This window comes from Thunnus maccoyii, chromosome 12 (assembly GCF_910596095.1).
Source record: "Thunnus maccoyii chromosome 12, fThuMac1.1, whole genome shotgun sequence".
Lineage (NCBI taxonomy): Eukaryota > Metazoa > Chordata > Actinopteri > Scombriformes > Scombridae > Thunnus > Thunnus maccoyii.
The window spans coordinates 22,719,068-22,737,454 of NC_056544.1; the positions used below are offsets into that span (position 1 = coordinate 22,719,068).

Here is an 18,387-nt window from a genome sequence, read left to right on the forward strand (position 1 = left end):
AACTGGGATTGCTTTAGACTATGACCAGGAGGCTAGTTGACAATTTTTCTTACTTTCTACAGTTACTTACTCCAATGTATGTGCACCACTTTGAAGATTTTCTTTAAGCCAGATATTGTGACAGCAGCAAATGTTTCACTGCAGTATTATTGCCACACTTAATGATTAAATTATGTTGCTATAATGGCAAAAAGGCGATAAGTGCTCAGTGTAAAAATGAGAAAGCTGGCTTTACTTTTTCTCTTTAATGTCGAGCTGAATGACTCGTAAGACAAGAAAAATGATCAAATCTTGATGTTGACCTAAACTGAACTGTGTTAGCTTTGCTGTGAAGTGTAGTAAACCCCTTTCTGTTTGGTTTTCTCCTTAGCTCCTTCCATGCCTGCGTATGACCAGGAGACCTCTCTGAACCAAACAGACAGCACAGTCACTGTACTGCTTAAACCTGCCCAAAGCAGGGGTGCACCTGTGAGGTAGGCTTTCACATTCAACATACACACACACGGCACAGAGTAAAAACAACAAAACAGCATATTAAAACACCAGGAATCACCATCAGCAACAAAAAAGTATCAAAGAGCTTGTGTTTATCAATATCCCACAGTGAGGGAAAGTTGCCAGGGTACCTTACTGTACGTATCTCATTTTCTGGGCTTTATTTGTTTGTGGATTTTGATGCTGTGAAAAGGAAGCATAGCCTTTGAAGATGAGAACAAAGCCCGGTGCAGCCAATGCTAGCTTCAGGATCTCTTGCCTTTACATGTCTTTAATGTACCAGGCTGCTCACCCTTAGCCACCACAGGCTTCTAGGGAACGAAGGAATCCTGCCTGCTTGTTGGTGCATTTATTAGTCTTTATTAGGGGAACAGCACAGCTGTTCTGTTTAAATGCCAAGTTGTTGGGCAAAAATCATCATTTTGGTTTACTCAAGGCCACTGTGGGCTTCTGGCGGGAATTCTGTTTGCTTGATCATGTTTGTTGTTAGGAGTAGAAGCTAGTTAAAATACAAAAATAAGTGCAAAGTAACAACTAAGAGTGCGACATGCTACATGATAGTCTGTGGTGTGAAGTGGGGATGATAAAAAACAAAATCAAAAACAAAAGATAAAAACATTAACCAACGGATACCCAGCTGTGGTGCTTTTTGCTCAGCTGAGGTACCCCTATTAAATGCAATGGGCTTCATTAAGTGGGAAGCCAGTGAGGGATCATGTTGTTGATCATATAGCATCCCTATTGTGGAGGCAGAGTGGGATCTTGGTGGAAAAGTGTACATCCACCCATCCATAGCTCCTTGCTTTCTAGTAAAAAGAAAAACATGTCTACTTCAATGGAGACACATGCCTTTCTACATCCTCAAAGGTCAAAAGTGGGAGTTAGAAATGCACAGTGAATAGACCATTTCAAATGAAAGGAAAAAAAAAAGGTCTGTTGTTTGAGTTCTATTAATGCCAGGGTTAACTTCTTCACTTGTGCTTGCTGCAAAACTCAATTTTACACTATCAACTCATCGGAGTCCTTAAAAGATTACAGTCTGGAGATCTTTAGTCAGGCTTGTCAACTCATGTTTGCCGTATGTGCAGCTGCCCATATTAATGCCCCAGTGCCAAACGGAGAGGCCTGAGCAAGAAAGACAGAGTGATCGTTTTTTAATCTTCTCACAGGTACAATTCAGAAGGCCTTACTCAGGCTGCCATTCTTTCACTGGGCTAATTACAAACCCCTAATTATAATTAAGAGTGTCGTGAATTGGAGCCTCCATTAATTATCATGCTGGGCTCCTCTTTTGTTTACCGTTGGAAGACGTGCTCACTCCACAGCCGGATGAAAGACTGAGATTTGTCTTTGGAGATATAAACCTTAGTTTGAGACCCACTTCATTCTGTTTTACTGAGCTGAGACATAACTGAGCACGCATAACTGAGCATGCTTTACAATATAAACCTAAATATGGCTATTGCCAACTAATCAGTTTTAGAGTGAGATACACTCTGTTTGTCAAAGCGGCTATAATCAATGTTTTCTATAATAACAATGTATCAAATGACAGTGTGTAATTTAAGAGGTGCCGCTTGTAGTGGTGAACCCACAGAGAATTACCACTGATTCTGAAGCTCCCCTCGGCTTTGTAGTAAGTAATGAGTTTTAGCTTATTCTTTAGCTACCGGCCTTCAAGTTTACTGTTTTGGTTCACTCTAGTCACTCTTAAAGTGTCATTTTCGGCCTCAGCAGGCAACTGTTTTCAGCAAAAAAGCTCTAAGAACCCACTGTACATTACCTGCTCAGTGAACATAGTGGAGCATTTAGCAGCTAAAGATACAGATATTACCCTCAGGAGTTGGTAGAGACCAAAAATAGAGATAAAAGAAAGTAAATATTGTACTTACATTCAGGTGGCCAGAAACACAATTTGCAACTGTTTGCTAACCAGTTTGCCAGAACAACTTAAAAAGTTATGACATGAGAGCGCTATGTTCAAAACTGGTTTCCACTGTCCCCAAGTGGCCAAAAAAATCAGTTATTGCAGGTTTAATTATTACATAAATAAAGAGTAATTAATTAGTGTTTATAGAGACATTAAGTTTTAAGGATCATATATCTTCAATGTGTCTCTCAACATAATCCATTAAAAAAATTCATCACCATTCATCAGTGGAGTTCAGTACATGGCACAACTACACCTCAAAACTAACTGAGGCATCCTTTGATCACAGCAGAGCCTCTCCACATCTAAACTTTGGGGGGTTTTCAGGTACACATTTCTTTCCCCACCTCTTCACTCATCTTAAATCTCACAGGACATAAAGGCCAACGTACTGCCTTCATGTGTGCACCCGATGTCTCGAAAAATATGAATTGCAAAAGAAAGGAGGTGGCGGAGGGCAGCAAACAGGAGAGATTATGATGCAGGCCCAAGACGACATACTGGCAGGCTTTTGAAGGTGTTTTCTTCCTCCACCTCAAGTGACATACGATGCCTTTGAAAATTTAAGGTGACTATAAAGTAGCTTCCATTCAGAGGAGTTGAGCAAGGCGGTCTGTTGGGATCTGCTGTCTGGCCAATAATGATAAATTCAGGCATCTGAATTTTTCAAGCTTCAAAAATAACAGCATCTCTAATCTGTTTTAGGTAAATGCATGACTAAGTGAACTTTACAGTTAAAGTACATATAAAGTGATGTTTTAGAGTACTGGAGTCCTGAAGTCAAAAACTTAGCTGATCCAGTCAATCTATTGAAGAGTTTGCATTTTGTCAACCAAGGACTTAAATTTCACACCATAGTTAGATTTGATTTTATACTACTGCTCATGTTGCAAGAGTGGCCGTCACTTTTCTAGAGTGGTGGGTAGCTCATTTTGAAATTGAACACTTTATGAAATCAGTTTTAAAGCCCCTATGAAATAGGGATTTGACAAGGGAGAACACTGATCCTCAGCACCACAGAGTAGCAGAGCAGCATGAAGCTTGATTTGATAACGCAATCTTGCACGCTGATTGGGTTTGGGAGGTAATAGAGCTCCAGACATTTGAGTTTCAAACAGCAGATGTTTTGCCGTAATACAGGAAGGAGAGCACACTAGAAGATCACACGATAGCGCTGGTTCATAAAAAAAGCAAGACATAACAGATGACAAACGTCCGTTTCACTTCAGCATCCTGCAGTCATGCTGAAGTCAAATCATATTTCAGATAGATCTAGGCAGACGTTGTCACTGCTAAGGGAGGCAGTCAATTTTTCATATTTGTTTAATTGCTAATCAGTATAACATTTCCAACTTGGATTTGGCTTCTAATCTCTGGGGACGACACGCATAGCCGGGAACAATTTTTACCTGAGGGGACACTGTTCCTTTAAGAGGATTAGTGAACTGTCTATCAGTCATGTCGTGTTAAACTAATGTTTGCAATGGCCCCTCGTCAGGGCCAGAATCCGCCTCCTCACTCCGTAGCATCAAAAAAAATGTTTACATGCTTCTGCGGAAATAAATGATTTGAGATGCTTCCTTTATCATTCACACCAGTACATCAGCCCTTCTCCCTTTCCTGCCATAACCTTTGCCTTGAGCAAGCTCACACACATGCATACAAACAGAAAAAGCTATAAAATATACCAGTTTCCAGTATTGTAAGTTGCATATATTGAGGAAAGTGAGTTCCAGTGTAGTTCCTTCCCTGTAGCATCAGATTATCTGTACTCAACCGTGGCCTGAAATCAGTTAAGTGATTTTCTACAGTCCTAAAATAAGCACCAACTTTCTTTGATCACAGCATAGCAAACGCTAATAGCTGTGCCTAAACGTGACACAACTCAATGCTTTTTACGATTTAATGGCAAATGTAATCTATGGCACCTTCTAATTTGTTTGCTTTATAGCTTTATGGACACCAGGGAAATATAAAGAGTAAGAAGACAGAGGCATGGAGGAAGGATGCTGGGTCAGGAGAAGTGTGTTACTTACAACCGCTCTTAAATCAGACTTATAGGCATATAGAGCCAACCGTTAGCATTAGAGAGAGAGAGAGACAGTGATTGAAATGCTCCCCATACCCCTTCCCTCATCTGCTCAAACAGCCCGGAGTTCTCCCCTATCAGCCCACATGAAAAATAAATCTGAGTTTCAGGTCACAATCCAGTCGATTCCAAGTCAATCCGCCATAATTGGTTGGCGTCACATGGCGGCAGAGCTGAAATCTATCGGGCAGCAAGGCTGGAGGAGGCCTAATTGGTGTCAGCTCAGGTTGCAGCGCTACTGCAGGAATACAGGTCTGCCCTGCCAGCCCCTCTGGCAGACCACTTTTAACAGCTTATACTATTCTTCTCATATAGCTTCTCCCTTCATTCCTCTTTTTCGCCTTGTCTTTCCATCTTCTGCTCAAGGAAAGAAGTTGGGGATTTCAGCAGTTTTAGAATAAAGTACAATTACGCACCTTTCACTGAGGTGTGCGGTGTGAACTGTGGGTTTCCTCTTCTGAGGTGTCCTTCTGATCTGGTATCTGTATGTTCATGAAGGTTCATTTGGCTATTACAAGGACTGGTAGCTGACATTCAGCTGAGCCTGTTCATCTTTTGTCTAGCAGCAACATGAATTGGCTTGAGAGCATTCTTATTTGCTAATATTTATTGAAACATACAGATACATTTTCATCATCAGCATGAATGCAAGTAGCCATTCTCTGGTTTGTATCAGATCAAATGAAACATCAGCTATAAAGGATTTTTGTTCTTGCTATCAAGTCATTATTGTTCATCTGTTGTTTGTTGTTTTTTTCGGTGCTCATTCATGCCATACTAAATCAAGAATATGACTAAATGACTCTGGTCTGTCAAAATGACTCATAATGTAAATTGTGAACTCAGCATGAGGTGACAAGGTGTCATCTGCTCAAAGGCACATTAACATGACAGCAGTAATTAGAGGAAAAAAGAAATCTTCGTATTTTCAAATCACCAAACTCATGAGTTAGTTTTGCATTTTATGAGGTGAAAATAGTTATTCCTCAAACACCAAGGAAGAGTGTGTCTTAAATATTTAATAGGCATTGCAGCAATTTACTGCTGAAAAATGCTAGAGACCAGTAAAGTGTGTATTATTGTCTCTATCAACTATAAAGATGAACAAAACATTTTTATTAAATTGCAAATTTATTGTGAGCTAAATTTTAGTTTCTTGCTGCAGTGAATATTCTGCGGAAGAGATACAGTGGTTTAGATTTCCACATTACAAGAGTTCTTACCCTTGGAGCCCCATAGCCTTTGGCACTTGGTATTTTGCCTGAGGAAAGGAAACCGGTCCTATTCATACTGTGTCTATCATTAAGTCATGGCACAGCCACATCATCATATCATAAGGAGCCACCCGGGGGGAGCTAGCTTTTGTTTTTTTTTTTTGTTCACTATCTGCAGATTGATTTGGAATATAAAGTACCCATATGGGCTAGATATGAGTAAATGTACATTGCTACAGCAAAGCAAAAAAATGGTTGTTTATTGCGGCCATAATTCATAAAAGAAGTTACATATTTTCAACTCTAAAATAAAAATATAGCTATTGGCAGTCTTCCTTGGGTTATATCCTAGAATAATAGTTGTTGTTTATCCATCAAACCTGATGGGTAATATGACTGACAGCAGATATCCCTTTTAATACTGCATTGTCCCACCTTAGCTCACATCAGATCTACTGTGTTTTGACTGAGGCCTTCAAGCAGCCGCATCACTCATTTTTCTGCTGCTGTGCAGCTACTTAAGTGGCTCCCATGTACCGTCTCTATCTGCCCTTTGACCTCTACTCTCAATAGGGGACAGTAATTAAAGGCTGATTTCTCCTGCAGACTCTCAGCAGGATTAAATATTTCATCACCTCCCAACCCAGCATTAAATAGGAGAGCTCTGAGGAATTGGGACACACCCACTGAGAGCAAAGGGGGATTTTCTAATGACACTGCAAGCACCTTATGATAAACTATAGGGTTAAAGAGCACATGCTGTACACACAAGGGGACACTTAATCATCCAGTACCAACCGCGGGCAACAATTGATCATCTCCAGGGCTGTTGTACTGTAACTATACAGTTTAATTTATTTATTTTATTTTTGTTTATTTTTGCAGGGAGAACGAACAATTAAAAGTAATTGCTCCTGAGTAAGCTAGCAGCTAATTTACATCTGTTGTCCCTGGGAAGGTAGACAAAAAACATCCACAACAGCAAATATACTACATAAAACAGCACAATACATAAAAGGCAGTCATTGGTGGTGACACTTTTGTGCTGACTTTAGCCAAAGCTTGAGGCTGGTTTTGAACACTGCAAAGCTTCCTGAGTCTGAGAATATTTGTGGGTATGGAATTCTACTTCCTCACTCCTTTAACCAAGAAAGCAGATTGACGAAAGGCTGTCTCTCTGAACTACGGTACCCAATCACCCCTAGTAGATGCCCTAGTCCTACTGGCACTGCTGGGATAGGCCAGGCATCCTCGAACAGGAGGGGGTGAGATCAGAGCAAAATAAGAAGTTATCAAAATTGAGGAAATTATATGTTTTTAGGATATATCAGTGATGACGATCCCTTGGCTTTTATCTAGTACTTTTAGGATTTCTTTATAGAGTAAGTACACAGGCTTGACTGTAGTCACACCTGCCTGTGACCAGGTTGTTATGCGATGAGACAGATGGGGAAAAATCATGATGATCCTTCTAACTTATTTTTTGAAAGACAGGTGTCGGTCAGTAATAATACCTAGATATCTAACATGTGTCACAGACTTGATGACTTCACCATTAGTTAAAATATCGGGATTAACTGAATTATTGATCCTCGCTGTGAAATACATACAAACTGTTTTGCTTAAATTAAGGGTCAAGCATGAATTAGCTAGCCAATCCAACACCTTGCTCATTGCAGCTGTCAATTTGCCTGCAACATGTTCTTTAGATCATACATAGGTAAAAATCACAGTATCATCAGCATACATTTGGATATTAATATCTGGACATACTTGAGGAAGATCATTAATATCTACTAAATACAATTTGTCCTAAAATACTCTTGATGGAACCCTTCTATACAACTAGCAAAGGAGGAACACTTATCACCCACTCTTGTACATTGTTTCTTCTTATTTAAGTAGGATTCTATCCAGGTCAGGACATTGACAGATAACTTAAATCTGGAGAGTTTTGAAAGTATTATGATTAACTATGTCAAATGCCTTCTTAAAATCTAAAAACACGGCTCCAACAACACCAACTTTATCAAGATATCTTTTGATTTGTTCAACAAAAAGCAATTTGCCGTTTCTGTTGAATGATGCTTTCAGAAATCAAATTGCATTGGATGTGGAGTAAATTCACCTTCATTTAAATGAGAGATCATGAACTACCTTTTCTGCAATTTTAGAAGCTATTGGGAGGATACTAATGGGTTTACAATTTAATGGGACAGTTCTTTCACCTGATTTAAAGAGGGTCACTACTGCAGCCTTCTAGGAAGAAGGAAAATAGGAGTTTATTATTGATAGATTTATCAGATGAGATAAAGGCTTACATAGTATCGATTTATATTATATTGCATCAATATCATAGACATCCTAAGACTTAGACTTAGAGTCTGAGACATTTTCTATTGCAAAAACAGGGAATTCATTATTTGCAGGTTCAAGAACTCTTAATCTTAAAACTAAATTCTTGGCCAAACACTGTACTGAATCCACAAAGAACGAATTATAGATTGTAGCTATTTGTTCTTTATCTTCTGTCACTTTTGATTGTTCCTTTATTACCCAATTTTGAACTGATTTACCCTCTGTCTTTGTAATTTTATTATTATTTTCCCAAACTAATTTACTACGTCCCTTAGACTCATTGATTAGTTTAATAAAATAATCAGCTGTGATCTGTGTCAGTTGTGCCTGCCTTCAATGCTAAGTCTCTCTGCTTCATTAATCTCCAAAGATGCTCATTTAACCATGGTAGATTATGGTCTTTACGCAAGTCTGAGACCTTTTTGAAAAATTCATTTTTAGTCTCACTGACTCTGGCCATCATAATACTGAATGCCTTTTCTATGTCATCAGACTGCAGAACATCATTCCAGTCCAACTGCTTTAACTTAACCTCAAATGGACTGACTAAGTTTTTGACATTAAAAAAAAAACTTTTACCCTCTTGTCTGTATATAAATCGTTGTTTAGTCTTACGATTAAGGTCAGTTTATGATGTGACATACCTGTTTTGTGGTGATTTTGTGATGCCTTCAGGTTTGTCTATTTGCATTTGTGATGATTGAATAACCCTGGTTGGGCCTTGAATTTTTTGAGTGAAATTATACTGATCTGACATACTTTTGAATTTTTTTCCTGTTTGCTTTATCAGACCAGTTTATATTAAAATCACCTAATACAATTAATTCAGTCTTGGTACCAATTTCCTTTAGTAAGGATTTCAGTTTGTCATAAAAAATGTCATTACAATTAGGAGGTTGGTATATGCCAACAACAGTAAAAGACATACAAGGGCACAATACAATAGAGACAGCAATGCTGATGTACTTATACACATTAAAAATGATCTCAAACATACAAGAGAACCCCTCCTCTTCTGCCTAATTTTCTATATTTCCTAAAAACATGATACCCAGGTATAACAAAAGCAGTCCTTGATGAAGACTTAGAGTAGTTAACCGAGATTCTGAAAGGAAAGAACGTCCGAAGTTCAAATCAATCAGCAACTCAGCCTTTGACACAATGCTTCTGATATTCAAACGTCCACCAAGCAGTTCTTTTGGTTTTATTTGTTTGTCCCACAAGACTTTAGCCTACTTTACTGGTTGAAAGAATTAAAATTTATTATTATATTTATTATTGAAATGTTCTTTGTGTGTACTATCACTCAGGTTAAAGATAACATTTTTGCAGGGTTGCGTTAGAGATTACAAACCGATTTCACTTCCTTCGTGTAATTCAGTAGCATTTACAATCTCATGTGTATCTGACAACGGCAGCTTTCATTCACCATTGCAATCTGGCCCCAAATTAGATTGAACGTCACCTGCCAGTAGAATCAAAATCATCAGGTAGCTGGTTAGCCTGTAGTATGGACGGGAAGATTTCATTGTAGATTGCGCCTGGGCAAGAGTTGGTATATTGGCTTTTTGATTACTCAGGATTACTGAATATGAGGTTTGATGACTCGATTGAGTGAAGGTAACACAGTCAGTTTACACAGTACCATCACATCAGCTGGCCCAGCAACAAAGCAACAAAAGCAGTAAGAGAGTAAAGATGTAGGTACTGCCTTTGTATGCCATATCTCCAATAGACTGCCTTAGTTTGGCACTGAGTTTGGGGTTTTTTTTGTAACAAAAAACATTTTTATTGAGTTTAGTCTCGAATTTGACTTGGCAGTGCAAACTCTTGCAGCCTTGCTGCCAGTCTGCGTCACCATCTTTAATCTCCTCAAGATCTACTTTAAGAGTACAGCCACTTCAGTACAGATTTGTTTGCCAATGCATTTATTTGTACTTGTTATTTTAAAAATGCAGGCAAATGGAAAATGTTGAGGGTCATCCAAGCTCTAGATTCTTGCAATGCTTCACCTGTTGTTACTTTTGTATGGCATGGTACAATTATATGATTATATGAATACTTCATAATGATTGAAATGAATGCTTAGAAAACAATCTTTTAGACTGGTAAACAATTTTGAGAAAGCATTTTTTATTTTCTTCTTTTTACAAGGGAAAAGTATGGAAACATTATTGATGAATATTACACAAATACATTATTATTTGTAAAGGTGAAGGATGGACCACAAATGACATTTGAAGGTTCCCTGGAGAGTTTTCTTGTAAACAAACAAAAGCTATTTTCGTTCATACATTCAGTGTTTCTTATCAAAATGCATTCTGTGCATAATTGAGGTCTAACAAACCTGTTCAAGCTTGCTCATTCAACGTTTGCAGAGACGTTTTTTGGAACATTGTAAATAGTGCAGTTTAGTCTTTTCAGGCACATTGCCACGGCAGCAGAACAGTGGCAGGAATATGTGCAGTATCATATCGGCCACGCTTGCATGTGCCTCCTTGCATATGTGCATTACAAATAAAATGGGGTCAAAACAGTGGTCAAAAACTCACAAGGTACCCTCCTTTAGAAATTCAGTTCAACAATGTGCAAATTATTGATTAATTGTTTAATTAATGAACGTGAAAACCAGTGCTGAAATCAGAAGTCAGTTTTCCAAAACTGGAGAATCAGAGAGCATGTCAGGCAGTATTCATTCATTCATGTATTCATTGATTGAACAGTGTAACTTTGCTCCCTTTTCTGTAATAATAACTTGTTGTTTGCATGACTCTTTTGGAAATGGAACACTCGTCCCCAATCATGGCTGGTTATTCTCCATGGCAGCTGTAAACAGACTCTTTGTCACTCAGCGACTCAATAGATTTAACAGGTGGATGCGAGATGCATACTAACATGAATGTCTATGAGACAGTCTGTCTGCCCCTCAAGCTAAGTGGCCGGCTCGGAGACAATGTCATCTCTGTCAGAGGCACAGAGGGCTGCAGTTTGATCTAGCTAAACACTAGGCTCGGATAGAGAGGAAATGGAAAGTACCGTTAACCTTTTCATTTCGTGAATAATGAAAAAGCAAATAACGTCAAGCTCTGTCCTGTGTCACTGCTCATTTCTCTTGAACTGTATTTTTGAGTCATTCCTGTTCACTTAGCCTGCAGTTTGTTTGCTAACTTATACACCAAAAGAAATCACAGAAAAGTATCAAAATGTGCTTTTCAGTAAAAGTTCATCTCAGTTTCAATTGACTGTAGATGCAAAGAGGTTGAGTGGAAAGGAAAAATAATAACAACAATAATAATAATAATAACATGTATTTACATCCATAGATTAGCAGATATACATTCTATGCAGTTACTTTGTAATATGAAGAAATACATATTGCAAGCATACAGTAGATACAAAATATAACACTGTAGACTCTAGTACTACATTTTCAACTTCTGATGAACAAACCTGAAAAGGCTGGGTGGAAAATGTGTTATCCTTTCCACAAATCTCTTCCATCTCATGTCTAAATAAAGAATAATTTCTTGGGACTTGATGTACTCTGAGATTTAGAGCGTTGAAACATGCATTTCTGTGCCATTCATAAAGAGGCAATTTTCACACATTAAAATGCTAACAGGCAAAATAAAGAATTGCCAGCAGTATTCTTACAAGTGCCTTGTTGGCCCGTTTGAGTCTGTTAATACTGTTTGTGTCCTGTGTTCGCAGTGCCTACCAGGTGGTGGTGGAGGAGGAACGTCCACGCAGAGCACGAGGCACAGCAGAAATCCTGCGCTGCTACCCAGTTCCCATTCACTTCCAGAACGCCACGCTCCTAAACTCCCAATACTACTTCACTGCTCAGTTCCCCGCCGCTGGTATCCACTCACCCCAACCCTTCACTGTCGGGGACAACAAGACCTATAATGGCTACTGGAATGCCCCTCTGCTGCCCCAGAAGAGCTACAGCATCTATTACCAGGCTGTCAGCACAGCCAACGGGGTGGGTGTTTTGGAGGTTTTTATTTTATTCATGCAACTTCAGTTAAAGTTACACTAAAGCTATGACATGACTCCAAATGAGAATTTTTTCATAACTCTGGCCAGTCTGTTTTCATTCATAACCATTGGTGGGAAGTAAAATTTTGAGGTACTCACTAGCAAGTATTGGCATTATTTCCTTTAAACATCTACTCAAAAACATTTCAGAGGGGAATATTGTACTTTTTACTTGACTACATGCAGTATATTTAACAGTCACTAGTTACTTTTCAGATTAAGATTCTATATACAAATCATATGATCAGTTTATGAAATATAATATATTGTTATAGATTAAACCACCCAACAGTCTATAACATAGTTATAGGAAATATGTTTTATTTCAACCAGTTACAATGTTGAAATGCTACTTACACGTCAATGCATCAGTAATGATAATATACTGATATAATTTGTCACAATAAAACACTCTGAAATGGTTCATTCTTCCTAATGACCACATAAACTTTTGTTATTTAAAGTGCATTTTACTGATAATCATTCTGTACTTTTCACTTAAGTAACATGTTGAAGACACGACTTGTGATGAAGTTATTTTATATTCAGTATTATAACTTACATAAAGACAGGCAAACGATAACACAGGTAAGTTTGACGTCCTCTGAATTACATATCATGTGCTGTGTGCAAGGTTGACATTTTATTGTTTGACAGCATATCTTACAGTGCTATGCTAATAAGTACATAAAGTACAGTGTCTCAACTCAGCAACTAGATAATTACATTTGTATAGTCTGTACAGACGCTAATTTGTGTATTTGATTTAATTAACTACAAGCATGAAGATCAGAAAATATCTCACTTAAATGCACAATATGTCATTTCTGCTGCTAGGAGTTTCTCATTCAAAACAATGATAAAAGACAGAGTTTGATGGCATTGTGAGGTAGCGCAGGATCATTGGAGTTGTTGTCTTCATTGTTACACAATCAGCTTCTCCCAGTTCAGTGTTCAGGAGGTTTTTACTGGGAGCCAAGTTATCCACAGAGGCAACCATAGGACGTAAGGAGGGGCTGTTCGCCAAGCAGCTGCTAACATTTGCTCAGCTTGTTTCTCTGACAACTTAAGATCCAGATATCCGATGACTAAAATCCTTCATCCTGTTAAAAAATATAGTTAAAAAAACTTTATTGGAAAAATGTGGCTTAAAATTGAATAAAAGTCAATTTATGTTTCTGGCGAGCAACCACAACGCCAACATATTATCTTGTATGCATATACTCTTTGGTAGACGCCTGTGTGGCGGACAACCACAACGCTGACACGTGCGTCTTGTACACGTATACTCTTTGTTAGAGGGGTTATGACACCATTGACGGGCAAGCAAATGAAACAGACCATTACCTTGATTAAAAATACAGATTTCTCTGGGTTTGAAAATTGTTGGAAACATTTGGGAAAATGTAAGTAGTTTTATGTCTCTAATTTTGTTTTTTGTTTGTTTGTTTGTTTTTTTTAAGAAACCATAGTAACCATACCATATCATATAGTCAAAGCACACCTCTAAAAATGCTAAATGTTATGTAGTGTTTAATGACAATGAAAGACTGACGGAGACTGAGGTGGCAGAGCGTAGACCTTCTAGACACTGCATAGTAACTACGCACACAAACAGACACATGCACATAACTGCACAATTGCATGTGGTCTCCGATAGATGAGGCAGTACTCTGGTGGAGTGTAACAGCAGCACTGTCTGCACTCTCAATAGGCTACAACAGGGTCAGGCTTGGAATGCAGCGCTCCATACCGTGACATGCTCCTTCCCTCCATTACCGTGGCCCTGTTCTCCTGCCTATTCCAATGGAGCTTTATGCCAAATGCCAGACAAGTCTTTGATCAACAGCATTTAAAAGAGGCAGTCGTCCCAGCAGCAGTTAAGTGTGGGAGGCAGGCAACAACAACAGGGTTACCGATCGTACAGGTCACAGCCTCTGTCATCAAGTGGCACTTGGCAGGGCCCTCCCTCCACGGAGCTGCAGCAGACAGCTCAATGGCAATTTCAAGAGCCTCACCGATTGTGGTCCTGAATGAGAATCACCATAAACAGCCTCCTTGAGAAACTGCAGCACGTCTTTAAGGAGGCAATAGAAATAACACGTGAGGCAGAGCTGAATCCAATTAGCGAGTTTGCTCTTGAGAGTAAAGCATTGGCAATCTGAAACTTTCCAGGGTGAATTGATGAGAGGTATGAATTGGCTGATAGTACTTTTCCTTGAACAAACAAAATGAAAGAACACACTATAGAGTCCCTTGTTGAGACAACATAAAGCTCTGTCTATGTGATGGAGGCAGTTCTGAAATTATTTTTATATTCAGTGTTTTGATTTACAGTGGCCAAATGTACTCTCTTTTATTAAGCCATCACTGTCAATGGAAGCTTTAATTAATATCTAATGTTGTTGGCCCGAATTGTTTGGTCCTTTTAAACAAAATTAACACTTAGAGAAGGTGAGTGCCATCCATACCTAGATTTTTTCAGCCTTCTATTCAAAGAAAAATCTAATATGACTTCTCGTGATGGTGCCTTTAACAAAAGGCTCGTCTGACAGTTTGAAAGCTGTAATGTGAATGCACATGCACCTAGGATCACATGAATGTTAATGTTTTTCTCCTTCTCTCTTCTCTTCATTATGCCTCTCGTGGCCTCTAACTGCTGCCTCTCCCATGTGTGCTCATTGCACATTGGACAGCTTGGCTGGGTCAAACACAGGGACACAGCACTCATGTCTTTTGTGTTGTATTACTCATTGCCTCCCTGTTCCAGTCTGTGTCCTTTTTCCTTTTCACCAGACCACTGTTGACAACAAATTTCTCTCCCAACAGCAAAAACAGTGTTTTTATGTTGTTGAAGGCTGTTGTCAGACCTGAAACTCTATTACATATTCAGAAAGGCTCCCTGACGTGTCATTTTGGAGCCCTGCATGCTGGGTTGGTTTCGTCTGTCACAGGGCTCTGGTTTCTCCACAGTGACTGACCACCTTGAGCCTCAGGCCGCCGACAGATCGCTGTTGGCTGACAAATCAGCAGCTCAGCACCGCTAATCTGTGCTGTGGGCCCTCTCCCCTAACTGCGTTTTGTGTCACAGTCATTGAGCTCAACAGATGATAGGGGACAGCGTGGAACTGGCCGAGCTGTTTTGTTGTAGCCATGGGTTCTTAGATAGGTGTTGCTGCCGTCGTAAGTGTGTGTCTTATGTCTGTGCATGTGTGTCATAATAATCTCTGATTCTCTTCCTTTTCTTCCTTTCTCTACCCCTTCCTCTTGTTATTTATCTGTTTGTACAGGAGACCAAAATCGACTGTGTTCGAGTAGCCACCAAAGGTAGGACTAGATCACTTAAGTCAGATTGTGTGTGTGTGTGTGTGTGTGTGTGTGTATTTATGTGTGTGCCACATGTTATTCCTAACATCACTTGCATATGATTTCTGAAAACTAACAAAATTAACAAGTTTTTAAACAAGATACACTGAATTTGATATAGGTACATATCACATGTCAGCGTCACTCTTCACTAAATAACTCAATGGAAATAGTTTATTAGCTTTAATGTGTTACCTTTATGTAGCTGTCTTAAATGGACTGCATTTATATGGCGCTTTTCTACCTTAACAGACAAAATGCTTTACAACGTGCCTGTCATTCACCCATTTACACACACACTCACTCTCTGATGGTGGTTGAGCTGCCATGCAAGGCGCTGGCCTGCCCATCAGGAGCAACTTGGGAGTTTAGTGTCTTGCTCCACATTGCAATTAATGGATTACCTGCTCTAGAGCAGGTTTTGTTTTTAAAAGACAAATATGTGTGATTTGGTTTTCACATGAATTCGGTCAATAGATTGATTAAGAACATGTGTTTTTCCATGACAGCCTCTGTGCCTACTGAGGGCTGCGGGTACTTAGCTATGCTGCCTGTACGTCCTGCTCCACACATTAAGGGTGATGGAGTCTAAGCGCCATTGATCCAGGAGCAGAATTGATAAGGCCAGAGGGAGCCCTAGTCACACTCCGTTCTGGGCCGTGGGAGGTCCTGTCACATGCCCCGACAATCTCATATATTGTGGATTCGCAGGCAGTTCCACTATGGATTTCTTGTGGAGATATCTATATCTACATGGCTCAATAGGCTGAAGTCAAATACCACATACTAGAAGAATCATATGAGTAATTTATAACCTATAGGGATACATTATAATGCACTACATTAAGGTTATAGAGATATGAACTTGTGTGTAATTGTTGCTCCAGCTAACTGGGCTAAACAAATTTGAAGTGCTCTCTAATACTGTAATGGGTGTCTTTCTCTGTCTCAATGTTGCATGATTATGGGAACTGTTGGTATGGCTGTTTTCAGCTTCAGTGTGGCCTGTCTTTCTGTCTCTTTCTACTGCATGCCAACCTGGATCCACTGACTATACTCAGCCGCCATACTCGTGACTCAGCTCACAACCCCCTACATCCGCATCGCCCCAGCGGCTGGTGACAACCAACTAACAGGTCAGACACGTAGCTTTCTGCACTTTCTCTGACCAGTTATTATCGCCACAATTTAGTTTTACCCACTATGTGTTTAATGTGGTGGACATACTGACAATTACCTCAACAGGAAAACAAACAAGTGGAATATTGCATGTCTGTGGTTTTGATTGTCTTGCTATTTGCATAGGATCAGTGTGATTAAATCAAAGACTTGCAGACATTGTCTCCTACCTTCATCTTCTCAGCATTCCTGGACATGAAAGACCTGTTTGAGGTGTGATTGTCATTTGATGTGTCAATGTTGGAGATTTCTGACAGGAGTTAATCCCCTTTCATGAATATTTCTCATTATTTCTGGGAGATTAAGTTTTAGGTGGTGTTGGTTGCTGCAGTTGTGACAACTGTAAACTGAAGTGCTCGCCGTGCAGATCTGGAGAATTTTCAAGAGTATAGCATCAATTAAAATTCAGCTCAGTTTCTACTTGTTGTGTAGTTGCTGCGAGAATCTCAAATTCTCTCAGACTGGAATTGAAGAATATTGACTTGTGGCAGTGAACATACAGCCCTCACAGCTCAAATAGGGATTTGTCACTGACAGCATTTCTGTTAAGATTAGCCTGTAACAGTATATTTGGACAAAATCAGCTCCATCAGTCCAGACGTGATTGTTAATATGTCGCCAGTCTTGAAATCCTCCACCGCTCTGCCTTACAAAAAACTTATATCTAAATAAAGGCCCGGCTGTTGATAACGGCACACCAGAGCAAGAACTATATGTCACAACAACCAACCCGGGATGGATATTTACCTTTTTTGATAGGGAAAGAAAATGGCAACGCCGAGAAGAGAAGGAAGCCCGCTCTAACAGATTTGTCTGACATAACAATTTATCATTCTAAATTTACCCCTGGTGACAGGGAATAATGGTGTTGTTCAGGTGGACAGTTGTGATTCCAGCAACGTTGCCTTCCTCAGAGTGCTTCTTATCACTTCCCAGGGAGCAGATGCTGTTAAAACAAGCTGCTTTTTTTCCCGTCTCCCTCTCTATTTGTGTCTCTTGTTGTTGGCTATCTCTTCCCGAGCTGATATTTAATGTTTTGGTTATTTCAGGCTTTTTTATCTTCTGGGGTATTATCTTTCCCGCCCCACATTCTACATTTTTCTGCAGCCCAGAAACCGTTTGCCCCAAACATGATTAACCAAGGGTAAAGACGGTGTATACTTATCTCTCCCGGTATAGCTTGATCCACGCAGCACTGATGTCCACTAAGGATGGAGCTAAAGGTGGAGTCTTCAAAACAATGAGTCACTTACTTTCAGAATAAACATTGCTTTGAGCTGATACATGTGTATTGATATTTATGGTCCACAAAATGCCATAAAATATCAGCATATTGATTAATCAACCTCAGTCCTCCACACAGTCAAATCAATGAGAGGAAATACTGGAAGTATAGATGTTGTTTGGTTGAACAATAGAAAATGGTTCTTACATCTGATTCAGTCAACCTTATTATTTACACTTTTTGTTTGATCTTTATGCATTGTGATGTTATTCAGGAGCTGCCACTCACAAACCTGATGCTGTGGAGCCGGAGAAACAAACGGATCATACGGTGAAAATCGCCGGGGTCATCGCTGGCATCCTCCTGTTTGTCATCATCTTCTTAGGAGTGGTACTCCTGATGAAAAAAAGGTAAGCATTGTTTTTGTTTTTTTTACTTGTTGAAATAATACTTCAGATTTGTGGAAGGGGTTGAAGTTACTTGCCGACTG

The 18,387-nt window shown here is 39.4% G+C and overlaps 1 protein-coding gene across 16 annotated transcripts in view; it reads left to right on the forward strand.

Annotated features, from left to right (window-relative positions):
- LOC121908234 (receptor-type tyrosine-protein phosphatase mu-like) overlaps positions 1-18,387 on the forward strand; it is a 170,466-nt gene that overhangs the window by 92,740 nt on the left and 59,339 nt on the right. For all 16 annotated transcript variants that reach the window (XR_006099196.1, XR_006099195.1, XR_006099194.1 and 13 more), the window contains exons 11-15: positions 371-473; positions 11,798-12,071; positions 15,418-15,454; positions 16,555-16,629; positions 18,172-18,307. Coding sequence is in view for 9 of the 16 variants with exons in the window: in XM_042428095.1 (XP_042284029.1) it covers positions 371-473; positions 11,798-12,071; positions 15,418-15,454; positions 16,555-16,629; positions 18,172-18,307 (625 nt within the window). In the remaining 7 variants the exon portion in view is untranslated. The remainder of the gene's footprint in view (positions 1-370; positions 474-11,797; positions 12,072-15,417; positions 15,455-16,554; positions 16,630-18,171; positions 18,308-18,387) is intronic.